This window comes from Panthera pardus, unplaced genomic scaffold (genome assembly GCF_024362965.1).
Source record: "Panthera pardus isolate Hobbes unplaced genomic scaffold, ASM2436296v1 HiC_scaffold_17, whole genome shotgun sequence".
NCBI classification, from domain to species: domain Eukaryota; kingdom Metazoa; phylum Chordata; class Mammalia; order Carnivora; family Felidae; genus Panthera; species Panthera pardus.
This window is the reverse complement of record NW_026526732.1, coordinates 61,965,590-61,986,118: the sequence shown is the minus strand read 5'-3', so window position 1 is coordinate 61,986,118 and position 20,529 is coordinate 61,965,590. Positions and strand designations below refer to the sequence as shown.

At 38.4% G+C, this 20,529-nt stretch overlaps 1 protein-coding gene across 5 annotated transcripts in view; it reads right to left on the bottom strand.

Moving 5' to 3' along the window:
- The window catches only part of USP45 (ubiquitin specific peptidase 45), an 81,707-nt gene that overhangs the window by 42,840 nt on the left and 18,338 nt on the right, over positions 1-20,529 (bottom strand). For all 5 annotated transcript variants that reach the window (XM_053904627.1, XM_019442944.2, XM_053904628.1 and 2 more), the window contains 2 exons: positions 2,043-2,185; positions 1,568-1,663 (listed from right to left, as the gene is read on the bottom strand). In XM_053904627.1, coding sequence (XP_053760602.1) covers positions 1,568-1,663; positions 2,043-2,185 — 239 coding nt within the window. The remainder of the gene's footprint in view (positions 1-1,567; positions 1,664-2,042; positions 2,186-20,529) is intronic.

The window sequence follows — 20,529 nt, the reverse complement described above, 5'->3', positions numbered from 1 at the left end:
TGACAGCCCTCCAGCTCAGGTCAACTGTATGTCCCATGTATCTAAGATCTAAGATTGAAACTCTCCTCTTAGAATAATGCAAACCTAAAGTGATCAGTTATAGTATCTAACTGCCCTATAGTAATCTTGAGACACAGTTCTACATGTAAAATACTTAACATTCAATCACATTTAATAGGAAATCTTTTCAAGTGACTAAGTATCAACTTCCATTTAATGGTTTTCACTATCTCACTCAACTTTAGAAGAGTATAGGACCTACCATAAAGATTTTAAGGGGTTGAACAGGCAGTAAGTTTACAGGCTGCTCTTTCAACAAAGAAATACAATATCGTCTTTCAAATCTGCCTCCTTGGGGAAAAGAAAAATCTAAGATTACTACACTGAGCTAAGAATTTTTAGAACTCCCCTTTCTTAAGTGTTCTCAAAAGCCAGATCATGAGCTATATATACACTGTCTTCCTCCAATACACACACACACACACACACACACACACACACACACACACACAATTTCTAACTAAAAACATTATTACTAGTGTCAGCTCCCTCAAGCCAAAGACTACCAGGAACACACTGGTAGTTGAACAAGAGGGGTTTATTACTTGTTGCATTTGGGGACAACCTACACGATGGGAAAGCATGGGGTGTCTCAATAAAAGGGTGTTGGAAAGAACTGATAGAGGATTTGAGTTTTGGATAAGTAATTTAGGGGAGAGTCTAAGGAAGCAGAAGTCTGCTCTCAGTTGAATGCCATCAGAAACTGGGGGTAATTCTATCACTGGGTATCTTGATATATCTTATCTTTGAGTTAGGATAACCTAAATTCTAGTCTCTTTGGGAGACAAAATCAAGGATAAAGCTATAACTAGTAAAGAAGTAGCGGTCTCTCACTTTGGTCAAAGAAGATGTTTGGGATTTTTCTCAGTGGTAGACGAACTTTGCTTTTGTCTGTGTTTAGATAAAATTATGAAGTAGCCTTGCTTTGTCTTAGTTTGTCAGTCTCAGAGCAACCTAGCCTGAGGTTGGCATTCTGTGAGACTGTTTGAACAATATGGCCTAACTTGTAGGTGCCACGCCAGCTTCTGAATGTGAAGCGCTGTTTTTTGTTTGTTTGTTTTTTCCTTTCTCACTAGCTTAAAAACCCATTTTCAGACTAGGCTCCTAAAAACCTTTAGATGTTCACCATTAAAACCAAATCTACCTTTAAAGAATTAAAATGCTATATTTAAGGAAATGTTACCAGTAATTACAAAACAGGCGTCCTAGACATTTTGCTCAACAAAACAAACGCCTTTTGTTTTTTCCAGTATGTTTGTTTGAAAGCTGCCTTAATATTTTTGTATTGTTTGACCCACGATATGTTTGAACCCTAACAGATCTTGAAGGTATAACTTTAGAATTTTAAAATCTGATTATTTCACAAAATGCTTTTGAATGATTTTTTCAAAATATTTTTTTCAAAACATCATTTCAGTTAACATTCGGAGAAATACTAAAGGTAGATTTTGACACCATCAGTGGCTCATCTAAAAAGAGCTATTATCCAGATAGTCATACTTCTTACCAGGTGAGAGTCTGAGGAAGGAAAAATCTTGAGTTTTGTACCATTTTCTTTGCTCTCATTCATAAGTTCTGAAAGAATATAAGATTGTGCCAAGTTCTAAAAGAAAACAAAAGTAAAGTCTTCTGATTCAGTTGTAATATGCCTCTGATTCTATGGAATAAATACTCTCTTAAGCTCTCAAACGTCATCTAACATAGCAAAAAAATGTTTAAGTTTACCAAAAAAATGTTCACATTTAATAAATGTCAGTATTACTGATTAAATCACAGTAAAACACAGAGAAGGCCTTCCAGAAGCACTGTGTGAAAAGGGGGCATACATACGTTATGCAGCAATGGTTAACGATGGCCTAAAACAAAAAAGAAAACAGAAAAATCTCCAGGGGAACATTTAGCTGTCATTTCCTAGTTTACAGGTGTGCCAATAAATATAAATTAATCTTTTACATTTTACAAAGTTTCCTGATGGCTCTTACCTGCATGACTGCATTGAAAAAGCAAGTATTTCCTAAATTTGTAATTCCTTTCACAGGTGTTACACTGTTGCCTTTTCTTCCTTTCTTTTTTTCACCTGCTTCATATTTTTCTTCACAAAGTTTTAAGATTCTAGAGAATGCACCTAAGTTAGAGAAAACATAACTGACATAAGATATAAAATTCAATAACCATCATTTAAAATAATTTAAATATATTACTTAAAATTAAGTAACATTTCCCCTTGAATCACTGTCCCTGAAGTGATGTCAGGGACATAAGATATAAAATTCAATAACCATCATTTAAAATAATTTAAATATATTACTTAAAATTAAGTAACATTTCCCCTTGAATCACTGTCCCTGAAGTGATGTCAGGGACAAATAAATGTCTCCAGTTGGTATCCTCGTACTAAATAATTTTTCATTTTGACATACACACCTGTACCTCATACCATAATGAAGAATGAATTCCAGATGAATTAAAAGTTAAAAAAGAATAAAGTAAAAAAATAAGGAGAGAACATCCAGATCTTGGCTCCTAAATACCATTCCCCACAAAAAGAAATGAAGACTCCTTGGGGTGCCTGGGTAGCTCAGTCAGTTAAGTGTCTGACTTCGGCTCAGGTCATAATCTCAACAGCTTGTAGGTTTGAGCCCCACATCGGGCTCCGGGCTGACAGCTCAGAGACTAGAGCCTGCTTCAGATACTATGTCTCTCTCTGTTCTTCTCCCACTCATGCTCTGTCTCTATCTCTCTCAAAAATAAATAAACATTGAAAAAAATAATAAAGAAATCAAGACTCCTGATTCTAAAACTGGGGCAAAGAAAAAAAATAAACCTAAAACATTTTTATTGTGCCAGAAAATAAGGAAGTGTTCAAAAAAACTGATGAGTATGTCAAAATACACACCATTTTGAGTAAGTTCCCACTGGTCCAATCTTGGAAAATTTGAATATCAAAATAAAGAAGGGTACTAATAGTTTATTATTCACTGAGCAAAATGAGAATGGATCTGAATGGATAATAGGTTTTTTAAATGGGAGGAAAAGAGAAAAACTTTTCCTTACAAGAGAATGCCAACTAATAAATAGAAGAAATGATGGAACTGGAAAATCACCAGATGGTGGCATTTTTTTGTATTCTTGCAACTTTTCTGTAAGTTTGAAACTGTCAAAATAAAACGTTTAAAAAATTAATAACTATATTATAAAAAAGTAAAACACCAGGGACCAGGGCCCTGTGGCCAGGCCAAATGCCATGAGCAGGGTTCCTGTGCCCCTGGCCTATGGGCCTCTTCCCTGCCCCCTCAGTTTGCCATTTTTGGAGTTTTTCATAATTATTAAACTGATGGGACTTTTGTGTTTTTATAGTGACTCTGTGGTGCAGCTCTTTAAGAAAGCTAGGACATGCCTTAGATGCAAAACAAACAAAAAAAACACCTATATGTTTGGCATATAAGTGCATGTTTTGGGCTCACTGATTTGTATAATTAATACAGATTTGAACATTATAATATCAATTCATCATGTTTAAAAACAATATGAAAATGAATAATTTCTAACATTTATTAACTGACATGATTGATCATACATATTAACAGCACATTACTTTCTGAATCAAAATATAATTTGAAGTTTGATGGGAAATTGCCAAGTTCTCCAATCTTTTGGTTTTAACTGAAATATTATTTTAAATTCCTTTCAACTTTCAGATTTTGTAGTTCTTCGCAATTATACATTTTATTCATCTAATAATGATATAGTGTCTTGCATTGCTAATTAACTTTTAAATATTTGGCTATCTCCCCAGATGGGTGGGGATCAGAAAACGTCTCTACTCTTTCTTCCACAGGGCTGTGATGTTGGCAAGAACATCCATAATAAAAATTTAATGTAAATGAAAAATGTACCAGATTAAACAGGAGATCCAGTAGAATCTTGGCCCTCTAAGCTTCTGATGAGTTTTTTTAAATTTCTTTATTGTTTATTATTTTTGAGAGAGAGACAGAGAGCAAGCAGAGAAGGGGCAGAGAGAGAGGGAGACACAGAATCGGAAGCGGGCTCCAGGCTCCTAGCTCTCAGCACAGAGCCCGACACAGGGGTCGAACTCACAGACTGCGAGATCATGACCTGAGCTGTAGTTGGCCGCCCAACCGACTGAGCCACCCTGGCACCCCAGCTTCTGATGAGTTCTTAAGAGTAAGTTAAGACATCCCCTCCCATCCTACCCTTCTATATGACAGCACTGAGGGAGATGAACAGATGCTGGAGGTAGCTCTGTGTTCAGGGACAGAAGCAGGCAGCAAACACCATAAGGAGAAACTTTAATCTTGGGTAAGGGCAGACTGATGTCATGCACACCCTGTTGGTTCAAATAAGGTTTGACTTGGCACCTGTGACTTTTGCCAAAAAAAGGCATCAGTCGAGGGGGGTTATTAACACATTTTCTTTCTTTTTTTTTTTAATATTTATTTTTTGAGAGAGAGACAGACAGACAGAACATGAATTGGGGAGGGGCAGAGAGAGGGAGACACAGATTCCAAAACAGGCTCCAGGCTCTGAGCTGTCAGTAGAGTCTGACACGGGGCTCAAACTCACAAACCGCAAGATCATGACCTGAGCCAAAGTCAGATGCTCAACCAGCTGAGCTACCCAGGTGCCCCAACACATTTTTTTATAATGTTTTCAGATTAAATGCAGAGCTGCTATCTGCAAAGTACCCAGCAAGGTAAGCACTATGTAAGTGTGTGAAGACAGACCAGAGAATTGTTATTTGTGCCAAAATCCAGATCTTCGTAAGCTATTCTTCATGTCCGTTGTTTATACGTCCGCACTTTTAATCATTTCCTATAACTTCCTGGTTTTTTCCCCCCCTTCAAGTTTATCTCTTATTTCTAACTGGATTTTCTGAATTGCTAATATGAACTTGCCTTTTATGTTGACTGTGGTTCTCCTATCTTTTTGGCTTTTCTTAATTGTATTCTTTCAGCTAATTCTTTGCTTAAAATTTATTTATTTATTTTGAGAGAGAGAGAAAGAGTGGGGGAGGGGTACAGAGAGAGAGGGAGAGAGAGAGAGAGAGAGAGAGAGAGAGAGAGAGAATCCCAAGCAGGCTCCACACTGTCAGCACAGAGCCCAATGCAGGGCTTGAACCCACAAACCATGAGATCATGACCTGTGTCAAAGTCGGACACTTAACCAACTGAGTCACCCAGGCACCACTGTGGCTTTTCAACATGTGGTAACATCTTATCACAACCCTAGAGTTCTGGGTTAACACAGAAAAGAACTAGCAAGATAGATCTCTTCTCCTGTCTTCCATATATTAAAACATGTGATAAGAATTAAATCCCATACTAAAGCTTGGGGGCAAAGGCTGGTACAATCAATGACTTCTCCATTGATTGACATGCAGAGGCCAGCCAATGGAGAAAAGGAAAAGCAGGAAAAAAAGCAAAGACAATATTCCAACCTGCAAGCAAATGTGAAAGCAAATGAAAAAAGCCAGTCAGTGGTTAAGAAGCACTACACAAGGGGTGCCTGGGTGGCTCAGTCAGCTAAGCATCTGACTTAGGCTCAGGTCATGATCTCACGGTTCGTGGGTTCGAGCCCTGCACTGGGGTCTATGCTGACAGCTCAGAGCCTGAAGCCTGCTTCAGATTCTGTGTCTCCCTCTCTCTCTCTGTCCCTCCCCTGCTCACACGTGCTCTCTCAAAAATAAACATTAAAAAAAAAAAAAAGGAAGCACTACGCAAACAAGAGGAGGCCCCATATGGATCCTGGCTGGGTTTGGGAATAAGAGCAGTCTACCTCTTAATTATACTGAGATCCCAACCAGAGCCTAAAGCAGGTTTCAGCTCTCATTAACAGCAATTGCCACTAGATGGCTTCATAGTGATTGTTAAGAGATTAAAGATGATAGAATAATTAAATCCAAGCATTAGTCCATCTTTTTGGGCAAGGTTGTTACTCTGATTTTACATTTACAAAACTCAGTCTCCAACATGTTAAGTAATTTGCCCAAAGTCTTAAAGACAATCTTTTGACTATAAATCTATTGTCATTTTACCACCTAATTTCTCTTCAGTGATTCATGCACAATGAGAATTGTAAAAGATTGGGAGGCAAGAGTCTTACATATTTAGGGGTATGTAACCCTGAAAAAATGACTCCTCAAAAGTACTTCTTATACTTAACATTGCCATAATGTTTTTTTGCTAATTAACATGAAAAAATGTTGGGGAAAATAAACTATATAGATTATATTAACCATACAACATATATACATATACACATATATGTTTTTGTATTTTACAGTATTTATCATTCACTTGGAATAAATGTTTTATTTTTCCAGAAATAAATTTTATTCTTACAAGAACAAACAGCATTTTTTAAAACTGTAACATGCAAATCTCTGTACCACATTTACCCATCAGTTTTCAAAACATCTGGGATAGCATCCTAAAGTAAACAATGTTCATAAGACCATCTGGACAAAACTGCGGGCAAGAAAAAAAAGCATAAACATATGGAAAAACAGATTTTACCCTTCCCTTCAGCAGTAAGGGATGACAAATGTCGAACCTAGATATATCCACGCTTCACTGTGCGATGCTTTTCAGCACCACCTGGCTCTCCATGCACAGCCACCAAATATGGACAGCACTGCCAGAAAGAATATATCCACAGGGCAATGGCAATAAAAATAGTTTATTTCATGGTTAAATAGCCACTTCACACAAGTGGCAAGGGTCTGTTTATTGACTTTTACATCCAAGTCTGTGAGAACATACTCAAAATTAATTATGCTATTAGGCTTAAATATTAAATAGATCAGATCATTTAACTAGAAAATAAAATGACATATTCTAACAACTATTTAAATGCGTTTTAAAGTACAAGTTTTTAATTTTACTAAGTAGTACATTTATAAAATTTAACAATTCAAATTCAATTGATATATTAAATTTCCATTGTGTGTCAGGTACTATAGGAACCACTATCTGTAACTGTTTAATTGCTTACGATTTAAGAGTAAAAAGACTGATACACAGTGAACAGCATAGGGATATTAAACCTTATATTCATAATAACATCTTAACAAAACTTTTAGAAACTAAGTATATTACTTCCAATACATTGCTTTTTATTAAAACACACATACCTGTTTGTATGTCAAGTTATTGAGAGATTGATTCAGATACCATATTTTTAAACTAGAATCTTAAACTCTCAGCTGACAGTTTCTTAGCAAATGTACATCTATATTTAGTTTCTAAAAGTTTTGCTAAGATGTTATCATGAACATCTTTGATTTCGGCTCAGGTCATGATCTCACGGTTCGAGGTCAAGCACGGAGACTGCTTGGGATTCTCCCTCTCTCTCTGCCCCTCCCCCAACTGCACAATAAGTATCTTACCTTACTTATCTCCTTTATATTACCAGCACTGTCATCAGATACTGCATTTATGTAATAAAATATAGACCCCAGAATGCAAAGAACATTCAGGGAAGGCTTCAGGCATTCTAGATAAAATTTTTAAAGCTCTTTTATATCTCGGTAGTTTCCCTTTAAGTCTATAACCTGAGTACTCAAAGAGTTGCTGGTTAACTAACTGAATAGACCTGGTAGGTTCTATACATATCTCAGGTCTTGCAAGATAGAAAACCAGCAAAGAAAGAAGATATATTTTTTCAACAACTTGGCTAAGGCTAAGAGTATCTAAAAAGTAATCCTAAGTACCTCAAATATTCCTACCATAAAAGTGACTCCAATACAAAGATACTATGATTATCTTTTTTAAAACCAAACTTAAAAATATTAAATCAGACATATATAAAAAATTAATGTATAAGAAATTGTAGGTGAATATCTTTATAATCTTGGAGTTCAGAAAACTTTCAAAGCATGGCCCAAAAGGCTAAAAAATCTTCACAGGAAAGACTGATGGAACTGGTAATGATGACATTAAAAACTTCACTACTGAAAAAAAAAGAAAAAAAGACACCTGATAACTATAAACAAAGTTAAATACAGAAAGATGGGTATTCTTGTCAACTATACCCTTTGTATAATCTTTCTGTAGGGCAGTTTAGCAACAGTGACCAAAATTCAAGGTGTTTCTAAACTGACCAGAAATTTCAACAAATTAACCTACAAAAATAAACAGGAAGTACACAGAGATGCAGCTTTCGTGGGACAAAATTGAAAACAGTGAATAGTAAATTTGTTGCCAAGCAATATTAAACATCTACCTTTTTTCAAAGTTAAAAATATTTGTGAACTGCCTTGGTTAAACCAAAAGGGGAACACTGGCGATTCCCTAGTTTCCTGTGGGCACAGGGAAAGTAAACTTATTTTACAGTTTGCTTATTTAAAGACAGAGTTTGAGAGCATTATTTCCTCTGGTAATTGTCCCCACTGCAAAGATGAAGACGAAATTGAGGCACGCGGTTAGTGATAGAAGATTCAAACCCAGGTAGTCTGGCTTCAGAATCCACAAACTTAACCATTACGACCTACCGTCTAGATAATAACAGATGATAAGGTTAATAAGTGTGATAATTTAAGACACTACTGAAATGCTAGTGGTGATATGAAAGAAAAAGCCACTACTCTTTTAGCAAAAGCTGGATGTAATCAATTGCTGGATGTCTTTGGTGTGAATGTATATCTTTATTAAAGTTAACAGCAGCTTTTCTCAAAGGGTTCCTCGAAAGAATTAAGCCCTAATGCCCTAGGCACCCACTTCATGCAACTAACTTCTCCCTATGTATTTGCAAGGTTACAGTCAGCTAGTTAGTGCCATCTTTTGGGAGAACTGAGAGAACAGTCACTCAAACAATTTTCTGTGTTCTGTAGTTTGGATGGAGAACTGTGGATTCAAATCCCTATGGGCAGGGATGCCAAAGTGGCTCAGTCGGTTAAGCGTCCTACTCTTGATTTTGGCTCAGGTCATGATCTCACGGTTCCTGGGTTCAAGCCCTGCATCAGTCTCTGTGCTGACAGCTCAGAGCCTGGAGCCTGCTTCAGATTCTGCGTCTCCCTCTCTCTCTCTGCCCCTGCCCCACTTGCACTCTGTATCTCTCTCAAAAATAAATATTTTTTAAAAAGTTAAAAAAAAAAATCCCTATGCCTAAAGTTTTTTAAACACCCAGCATCTTTTTGTCCCTCACCCCGTTTACATTTGGAAATAACTATTTTTAGTACTTATTTTTGAAAATGCAAATAAATTAGGTGTATGACTGTCACTTTATAGCAAAACAAAATCTATTACTATTATATTCAAATTGTTAGGCACAATATTATTTATCCCCAGATACTTATTTCAGATCCCAAATATGCCATTTACTTTCTTATTTCAAAAAAAGATACAGCAAATTTATTCCTAGTAAAACCAAAAGAACCAACATAACTTGCGGCTTTTTATTCCAAAAGCCTAAGCTTAATTAATTTAATAGAATATATTTTCGGCTTTCTCTAGGCTCTCTAAAAATAGCATCTCAACAGTATTAAAAATTATGGGTCCAGTTTATTAAGAATGTGGGATTGTCAATCATCCATCTAGTTCACAAAAAGCAAACCAATATTAAATACCATTTCACCAGGAATACATATATTCAGTAAGTGTTTGCAGAATATTTACATTACATTTACAAGACTATCAAAGTGACAAATTTCATCAGCCTTCGGAGAATAGTGGCCCACTTTTTAGTAATACATATTTCTCAGTGGGTCTCACAATAAAGCTTTCTTGCGTTTTTTTCCAGTCTTGTGTTATACATGACCTTTTTATTATATGGGGATTTTATTTGTTGTTTTTAGTTTTCTGGTATGTGTTTGGGGGGGAAGTGTGGATGGAATTTTTTTTTTTTTTTTAAAGCAAATCCTAGCATCAGATGTGAAATCTACACAGCTGTAAGTATTCTTCTGGGAACCTGCACTGGGGTTTCCTCAGCTGCTTAATGCAATTACCTAAGCCAGTCATGTAGTATTAATGTAATTTGCCTATTTCTGCAGCTGCAAAGTTTAATCTTTAAAGAGTAAAAAGAAAAAACTTGCTGCCCCACTATTCCTCTGCCTTGGAAGCGAATAATAATTACTTCACCTGTCTGTTCTCAAAATTCCACTAACTCCTAGCTAACCATTAGTCTTAAAAACCTTTAGTTGGGACACCTGGGTGGCTTAGTTGGTTAAGCACCCAACTTCAGTTCAGGCCATGATCTCATGGTTCATGGGTTTGAGCCCCACATTGGGCTGAGCTGACAGTATGGAACCTGCTTGGGATTCTCTCTCTCTTTCCCTCTCTCTAACCCTCCCCCAGCCCCATTTGTGCTTTCTCTCTCAAAAATAAATACATAAACCTTAAAAAAGAAAAAAAATATTGGGACGCCTGGGTAGCTCAGTTGGTTAAGCATCCAGCTCTTGATTTCAGCTCAGGTCATGACCTCACAGATTCGTGGGGTCCTCTGCCCCTCTCAAAATAAATAAACTTTAAAAAAAATCTTAGTTCCATTATAATTTGATACTGCCACATGTATGAGTAAGTAGGTATACATACAAAGGCATTCCTATCTATCTCCTTATTACAGTTAAGTGACTCTTCTAAAACACAAAACTTCTTCATTTAAAATCTATTAGTGGTTGCTCACTGCCTACAGGATAAACTCTAAACTTACACGGCCCTTCAATATCTGTTCCTGCTTACCTCTAGTCTCACCCTCTCATCAACCTCCAATATCACAAAATTCAACCTTGCAGCTCCATTGAATTCCCTGAACATATCAAGCTCCCTCACCAATGAGCTATTTCCTCTGCCTGGAACACACACTCCTTTCCCCTGTGCCTAGCTCATTTCTACATATCCTTTAGCTCTTGGCTTAGAAGGCTCTTCCTCTAAATAAAACCATCCTGGCTCCTACAGTCTACATTAGATACTACCCCAAAGTGTCCTCATAGTCCCCTGCTCTATCACAGCCCTACTTAGCTCATTACACGTGATTTGTCAGTATCTCTCACTTGACCAAAAAATCAATAATAGCAGAAACAAATAAATCTGTTTTGGGGCGCCTGGGTGCTCAGTTGGTGAAGTGCCCCACTCTTGGTTTTGGCTCAGCTCATGATCTCATAGTTCATGAGTTCAAGCCCTATGTCAGGCTCCATGCTGATGGTGCAGAGCCTGTTTGGGCTTCTCTCTCTCCCTTTCCCTCTGCCTCTCTGCGGCTCATGTGCACCTGCTCTCCCTCTCTTTCTCTCAAATAAACATTAAAAAAAAAGATTTGTAAAAAATGTTAAATAATGCCACTTACTAAGTTTGTGTTCTTTTATAAAATAGTTACATTTCCTAAAAACATATAATTTGTGTTAACAGGTCATGGAAATTCTTGCTATTTTCAGTGATTTAATAAATACTATAATTTTTTATTTTAATTTCCCATATGATATTGATAGATATAACCTACCTGATCAAAGCACTTTAATTCCTCAATAATGTTTAAGAGTCTAAAGGGCTACTGAGATCAAAAGCTAAGATTTACTGAACTAGCAGTGTTTAGAAATGGATGGGGCACTGGCTTTGATTCTCTGAGTAAAGAAGCTAAGTTAGATCTATTAGACATGAAATTGATCAGGCTTTGCATAACTTAACTACATGTGTAAGTACAGGTACAGGCTTTTCTCTCAGCAGTTATTTTTCTTAGAGCAGAATATAAAAAGGATCTTTTTAAAGAAATTTTTTAATATTTATTTATTTTTGAGAGAGAGACAGAGCACAAGTGAGACACAGAATCTGAAGCAGGTTCCAGGCTCTGAGCTATCAGCACAGAACCCGATGCAGGCCTTGAACTCAAGAACCACGAGATCATGACCTGAGCCGAAGTTGGACGCTTAACAGATTGAGCCACCCAGGTGCCCCAAAAAAGAATCTTTTAAAATCATTCTTATCCTCCCACCTAAAATACAACATAGTTTCATATTCTTTTAAAATTACTGTATGCAGACATTTTTATATTTCTACAGTCTTCACAATTATTTAAAATAGCTGCATAATCATATCTAGCATTCCTACAAACCTCAATAACAACTTTCATGTCTGATTTTTAATCTACTTTATAAAAACATACTTAAACCTTACGCAACAAAAAAAATACTGCAGATTACTATCCCAAATAAACTTACTTCCAGAATGCCAACGAATCTTATTTTAAATCAAACTTACCTGAGAGATACTGTTGCTTGAAACACAAAGATAATGACATTTTGACCTAGAACTTCTGGAAACCCTGACCTCAGAAGTATGTCTCTCCCTAACTGTGAAGGTTCCACACTCTCTCAAATTCCCTCAATAACCTGTTTCCATTATTCCAGGTGCTACCCATGGTTCCATAAACACAATTAAAGGCTACACCTGTGCTTCCCACCACCGGTAATGATCGCTGCTCTCATCTCTACCTATCTAAAATTCTACCTTGAAGGGTCAGCTTGAAAGCCAGCTCATTCACGATTCTTTCTCAGTTCCTTTCAATTGAACATTACAACCCTTTTGGAATATCTGAAAGCCTTTGCTTGAACTTCAGTCAAAATACAACTCTGTTCTGCTTATCTTTATTCTTTAGGACAGGAACTGTCTTATCAATCTCTATTCCCTGAAACACCATGGAAAAGAGGCAGGTGCTGTTGAGGAAAACGAGGCTCAGATGAATAGTAACCTGCCAGTGACTGAAAGAGTCAATTCTGAATGCCAGATCCCCCACCCCTGACAAAGCCCATGTTCTTTCTACCATATCATTCCATGCTCCCTTCCTTATATCATTTTTGATAATAAATATTCAAGAAATCTGTAAAATTAAATGAAATGAAATTAGACTGGCTTTTTCTTCATCTCAAGGAAACTCTAAGGTTAAAAAAAAAAAAAAAAATCCAGAGAAAATAATCCCTGCAATTGTACTTTGGCTGCCCCAGCATCATATCCCTACATATCTTATGGCCAGAAAAAAACACATTAAATGTGTGGCTTTCAGGAGACAGCATTAAGACCCACATCTATTCCTGAAATGTTAAATGTCTATCATCATCATATTTTGCCGGTTCTTTATTTGAGCAGAATCACAGCTACAACTAGTATGCCTGGGACAGAGTAAGATTTCAATAAATGTCTGTTGAATAAATAAATGAGTGAAAAAAATAACCATTGCTTCAGCTGTCCAGGCACCTGTGTTTACCTCCTCCAGTTCCTTCACCAATTTCTCCAACATTGTTGTCTCAGAACAACAGCTAACAAAAAAAATTACATATTGAGCTGCAGAACATACAGCCAAACAACTAGTATATTTTAATACAAATTTTCAGTTTCTGAATGCCACCTACTAAGCAATTCAATTGTGGGCCAAAGGCATTTCAAAATTCTCATGTCCATTCACCCAGTCACCCAAAATCCTGAGGTGTGTACTGATTTTTCCCACTCTCCCTCACTCACATCGAATCCACCCACTTTCCATCAGTGCCTCTACTGGTTTCTCACCTGAGAAACCTCCTTGACCTTCGTAATGATCTCCTCACCTCCACTCTTAACTCCAACAGTCCATACAGCAATCAGAGTAATGTTATTAAAAGATGTTGAAATGACTGTTACTCCCCTGCTTAAAACACTTTAGTAGCTTCCATGACACTTCCAATAAAATAAAAATTCTTTACCATTGAACTCCTTACAGTATAAAGTACAAAACCCAGCATGTAGTACACACTTAATATTTCTGAATGAAGGGGCGCCTGGGTGGCTCAGTGGGTTAAACATCCAACTTTGGCTCAGGTCGTGATCTTGCAGTTCATGAGTTTGAGCCCCACGTAGGGCTCTGTGCTGACGGCTCAGAGCTTGGAGCCTGCTTCAGATTCTGTGTCTCCCTCTCTCTCTCAAAAATACATAAACATTAAAATAAATGTTTTTTTAATTTCTGAAGACACTGTTTCCCTATATACTCATTTATATTAACATGTGGGGTTTTTTTAGAAGAATGTGGAAGATTTTTTATTTTTACCAGAAAACTCTCTTCCTCTTCTTAATTGCATGTCAGGATTAGTACCAGAGAGCAGCACCTTGTAGGTTAACAGTAGTCATCAGACTGAGCTAATTCAGCTCCATGGAATAGAAAACCATACTTAGAAAGCATGCCAATACATGTCTTAACTGGAGTAGCAAACTTTTATCTGTACATCACTTTAATTTTATTTTTTTAATTTACATCCAAATTAGTTAGCACACAGTGCAGCAATGATTTCAGGAGACTCCTTAATGCCCCTTACCCATTTAGCCCATCCCCCCTCCCAAAACCTCTCCAGTAACCCTCTGTTAGTTCTCCATATTTAAGAGTCTCTTATGTTTTGTGCCCCCCCCCGTATTTTTATATTATTTTTTCTTCTCTTCCCTTATGTTCATCTGTTCTGTGTCTTACAGTCCTCATATGAGTGAAGTCATATGATTTTTGTCTTTCTCTAATTTCACTTAGCATAATACTCTCCAGTTCCATCCACGCAGTTGCAAATAGCAAGATTTCATTCTTTTTGATTGCCGAGTAATACTCCATTGTATATATATACCACATCTTCTTTATCCGTTCATCCATCGATGGACGTATGGGCTCTTTCCATACTTTGGCTATTGTTGATAGTGCTGCTATAAACATGGGAATGCCTGTGTCCCTTCGAAACAGCACACCTGAATCCCTTGGATAAATGCCTAGTAGTGTAATTGCTAGGTCACAAGGTAGTTCTACTTTTAGTTTTTTGAGGAACCTCCATCCTGTTTTCCAGAGTGGCTGCAACAGCTTGCATTCCCACCAGCAGTGCAAAAGCGATCCTCTTTCTCCGCATCCTCGCTAACATCTGTTGCCTGAGTTGTTTTAATGTTAGCCATTCTGCAGGTGTGAGGTGGTACCTCATTTTGGTTTTGATTTGTATTTCCCTGATGATGAGTGATGTTTAGCATTTTTTCATGTGTTGGTTGGCCATCTGGATATCTTCTTTGGAGAAGTGTCTATTCAATGTCTTTGCCCATATCTTCACTAGATTATTTGCTTCTTGGGTGTTGAGTTTGAGAAGTTCTTTACAGATTTTGGATACTAACCCTTTATCTGATATGTCATTTGCAAATAACTTCTTCCATTCTGTTGGTTGCCATTTAGTCTTGCTGATGGTTTCCTTATATTAACATGTATTATATATTATTTGTATGTCAGGTAACAACATATGTAGTTAACAAAGTATATAATATATAATACATTACTACTGTATAATAAAGGATTTGTCTGCCTTTTGGCCTCCAGCTTCCTGAAAAATACTCTCTAAATCCTTGGATTTCCAGAGGGACGGGAGTGTCTTTCTTATTCTTGGTGAGCTCCTAGACAGCTTATGCTAATAAGATTACTCAGGATGGCAGCTAGCCATGCCAGAAAGACCAATGTGTGATTAGAGGATAGGGGCACTGGAGACTGAGTTCAAGCATGTGGCCAATGATTCAATTGATGCCTAGTCCATGAAGCACCAATAAAAACTCTGGACCGCCACAGCTCCAGATAATTTCCCTGGTTAACAATACTCTGTGTGTATGGTTACACATTGATGTGCCGGGAAGGTGATGTGTCCTGACTCCACAGGAAGAAGATACAAGAGATTCATGTTCGGGACTTTCCCAGTACTTGCTCTATGTGTCTCTTCTTTTAGCTGTCCTGATTTGTATCTCTTTTTTTTTCTATCATAATAAAACTAACTTTAAGTATACACTTTCCTGATACAGGTTCCGGAAGATGGCGGCGTAAGAGGACGCAGGGCTCACAGCGCGTCCTGCCGATCACTTAGATTCCACCTACACCTGCCTAAAGAACCCAGAAAACCGCCAGAGGATTAGCAGAAGGGAGTCTCCGGAGTCAAGCGCAGACTAGAGGCCCACGGAAGAGGGTAGGAAGGGCGGCGAGGCGGTGCGCGCTCCACGGACTGGCGGGAGGGAGCCGGGGCGGAGGGGCGGCTCGCCGGCCAAGCAGAGCCCCCGAGTCTGGCTGGCAAAAGCGGAGGGGCCGGACAGACTGTGTTCCGACAGCAAGCGCGACTTAGCGTCTGGGAGGTCATAAGTTAACAGCTCTGCTCGGAAAGCGGGAAGGCTGGAGGACAAAGGGAGGGAGAGCTGCTGAGCCCCCGGACGGCAGAGCTCAGCTTGGCGGGGAACAAAGGCGCCAGCGCCATCTCCCCCGCCCATCCCCCAGCCAAAATCCCAAAGGGAACCAGTTCCTGCCAGAGAACTTGCTCGCTCCGCGCAAACACCCAACTCTGTGCTTCTGCGGAGCCAAACCTCCAGCAGCGGATCTGACTCCCTCCCGCTGCCACAGGGCTCCTCCTGAAGTGGATCACCTAAGGAGAAGCGAGCTAAGCCTGCCCCTCCAGCCCCCGTGCACCTTGCCTACCCACCCCAGCTAATACGCCAGATCCCCAGCAACACAAGCCTGGCAGTGTGCAAGTAGCCCAGACGGGACACGCCACCCCACAGTGAATCCCGCCCCTAGGAGAGGGGAAGAGAAGGCACACACCAGTCTGACTGTGGCCCCAGCAGTGGGCTGGGGGCAGACATCGGGTCGGACTGCGGCCCCGCCCACTAACTCCAGTTATACACCACAGCACAGGGGAAGTGCACTGCAGGTCCTCACCACGCCAGGGACTCTCCAAAATGACCAAACGGAAGAATTCCCCTCAGAAGAATCTCCAGGAAATAACAACAGCTAATGAACTGATCAAAAAGGATTTAAATAATATAACAGAAAGTGAATTTAGAATAATAGTCATAAAATTAATTGCTGGGCTTGAAAACAGTATACAGGACAGCAGAGAATCTCTTGCCACAAAGATCGAGGGACTAAGGAACAGTCACGAGGAGTTGAAAAACGCTTTAAACGAATTGCAAAACAAAATGGAATCCACGATGGCTCGGCTTGAAGAGGCAGAGGAGAGAATAGGTGAACTAGAAGATAAAGTTATGGAGAAAGAGGAAGCTGAAAGAAAGAGAGATAAAAAAATCCAGGAGTATGAGGGGAAAATTAGAGAACTAAGTGATACACTAAAAAAAAATAATATACGCATAATTGGTATCCCAGAGGAGGAAGAGAGAGGGAAGGGTGCTGAAGGGGTACTTGAACAAATTATAGCTGAGAACTTCCCTGAACTGGGGAAGGAAAAAGGCATTGAAATCCAAGAGGCACAGAGAACTCCCTTCAGACGTAACTTGAATCGATCTTCTGCACGACATATCATAGTGAAACTGGCAAAATACAAGGATAAAGAGAAAATTCTGAAAGCAGCAAGGGATAAACGTGCCCTCACATATAAAGGGAGACCTATAAGACTCGTGACTGATCTCTCCTTTGAAACTTGGCAGGCCAGAAAGGCTTGGCACGATATCTACAGTGTGCTAAACAGAAAAAATATGCAGCCGAGAATCCTTTATCCAGCAAGTCTGTCATTTAGAATAGAAGGAGAGATAAAGGTCTTCCCAAACAAACAAAAACTGAAGGAATTTGTCACCACGAAACCAGCCCTACAAGAGATCCTAAGGGGGATCCTGTGAGACAAAGTACCAGAGACATCACTACAAGCATAAAACATACAGACATCACAATGACTCTAAACCCATATCTTTCTATAATAACACTGAATGTAAATGGATTAAATGCGCCAACCAAAAGACATAGGGTATCAGAATGGATAAAAAAACAAGACCCATCTATTTGCTGTCTACAAGAGACTCATTTTAGATCTGAGGACACCTTTAGATTGAGAGTGAGGGGATGGAGAACTATTTATCATGCTCCTGGAAGCCAAAAGAAAGCTGGAGCAGCCATACTTATATCAGACAAACTAGACTTTAAATTAAAGGCTGTAACAAGAGATGAAGAAGGGCATTATATAATAATCACAGGGTCTATCCACCAGGAAGAGCTAACTATTATAAATGTCTATGCGCCAAATACCCGAGCCCCCAGATATATAAAACAATTACTCATAAACATAAGCAACCTTATTGATAAGAATGTGGTCATTGCAGGGGACTTTAACACCCCACTTACAGAAATGGATAGATCATCTAGACACACAGTCAATAAAGAAACAAGGGCCCTGAATGATACATTGGATCAGATGGACTTGACAGATATATTTAGAACTCTGCATCCCAAAGCAACAGAATATACTTTCTTCTCGAGTGCACATGGAACATTCTCTAGGATAGATCATATACTGGGTCACAAAACAGCCCTTCATAAGTTTACAAGAATTGAAATTATACCATGCATACTTTCAGGCCACAATGCTATGAAGCTTGAAATCAACCACAGGAAAAAGTCTGGAAAACCTCCAAAAGCATGGAGGTTAAAGAACACCCTACTAACGAATGAGTGGGTCAACCAGGCAATTAGAGAAGAAATTAAAACATATATGGAAACAAACGAAAATGAAAATACAACAATCCAAACGCTTTGGGATGCAGCGAAGGCAGTCCTGAGAGGAAAATACATTGCAATCCAGGCCTATCTCAAGAAACAAGAAAAATCCCAAATACAAAATCTAACAGCACACCTAAAGGAAATAGAAGCAGAACAGCAAAGGCAGCCTAAACCCAGCAGAAGAAGAGAAATAATAAAGATCAGAGCAGAAATAAACAATATAGAATCTAAAAAAACTGTAGAGCAGATCAACGAAACCAAGAGTTGGTTTTTTGAAAAAATAAACAAAATTGACAAACCTCTAGCCAGGCTTCTCAAAAAGAAAAGGGAGATGACCCAAATAGATAAAATCATGAATGAAAATGGAATGATTACAACCAATCCCTCAGAGATACAAACAATTATCAGGGAATACTATGAAAAATTATATGCCAGCAAATTGGACAACCTGGAAGAAATGGACAAATTTCTAAACACCCACACTCTTCCAAAACTCAATCAGGAGGAAATAGAAAGCTTGAACAGACCCATAACCAGCAAAGAAATTGAATCGGTTATCAAAAATCTCCCAACAAATAAGAGTCCAGGACCAGATGGCTTCCCAGGGGAGTTCTACCAGACATTTAAAGCAGAGATAATACCTATCCTTCTCAAGCTATTCCAAGAAATAGAAAGGGAAGGAAAACTTCCAGACTCATTCTATGAAGCCAGTATTACTTTGATTCCTAAACCAGACAGAGACCCAGTAAAAAAAGAGAACTACAGGCCAATATCCCTGATGAATATGGATGCAAAAATTCTTAATAAGATACTAGCAAATCGAATTCAACAGCATATAAAAAGAATTATTCACCATGATCAAGTGGGATTCATTCCTGGGATGCAGGGCTGGTTCAACATTCGCAAATCGATCAACGTGATACATCACATTAACAAAAAAAAAGAGAAGAACCATATGATCCTCTCAATCGATGCAGAAAAGGCCTTTGACAAAATCCAGCACCCTTTCTTAATAAAAACCCTTGAGAAAGTCGGGATAGAAGGAACATACTTAAAGATCATAAAGGCCATTTATGAAAAGCCCACAGCTAACATCATCCTCAACGGGGAAAAACTGAGAGCTTTTTCCCTGAGATCAGGAACACGACAGGGATGCCCACTGTCACCGCTGCTGTTTAATATAGTGCTGGAAGTTCTAGCATCAGCAATCAGACAACAAAAGGAAATCAAAGGCATCAAAATTGGCAAAGATGAAGTCAAGCTTTCGCTTTTTGCAGATGACATGATATTATACATGGAAAATCCGATAGACTCCACCAAAAGTCTGCTAGAACTGATACATGAATTCAGCAAAGTTGCAGGATACAAAATCAACGTGCAGAAATCAGTTGCATTCTTATACACTAACAATGAAGCAACAGAAAGACAAATGAAGAAACTGATCCCATTCACAATTGCACCAAGAAGCATAAAATACCTAGGAATAAATCTAACCAAAGATGTAAAAGATCTGTATGCTGAAAACTATAGAAAGCTTATGCAGGTAATTGAAGAAGATATAAAGAAATGGAAAGACATTCCCTGCTCATGGATTGGAAGAATAAATATTGTCAAAATGTCAATACTACCCAAAGCTATCTACACATTCAATGCAATCCCAATCAAAATTGCACCAGCATTCTTCTCGAAACTAGAACAAGCAATCCTAAAATTCATATGGAACCACAAAAGACCCCGAATAGCCAAAGTAATTTTGAAGAAGAAGACCAAAGCAGGAGGCATCACAATCCCAGACTTTAGCCTCTACTACAAAGCTGTCATCATCAAGACAGCATGGTATTGGCATAAAAACAGACACATAGACCAATGGAATAGAATAGAAACCCCAGAACTAGACCCACAAACGTATGGCCAACTCATCTTTGACAAAGCAGGAAAGAACATCCAATGGAAAAAAGACAGTCTCTTTAACAAATGGTGCTGGGAGAACTGGACAGCAACATG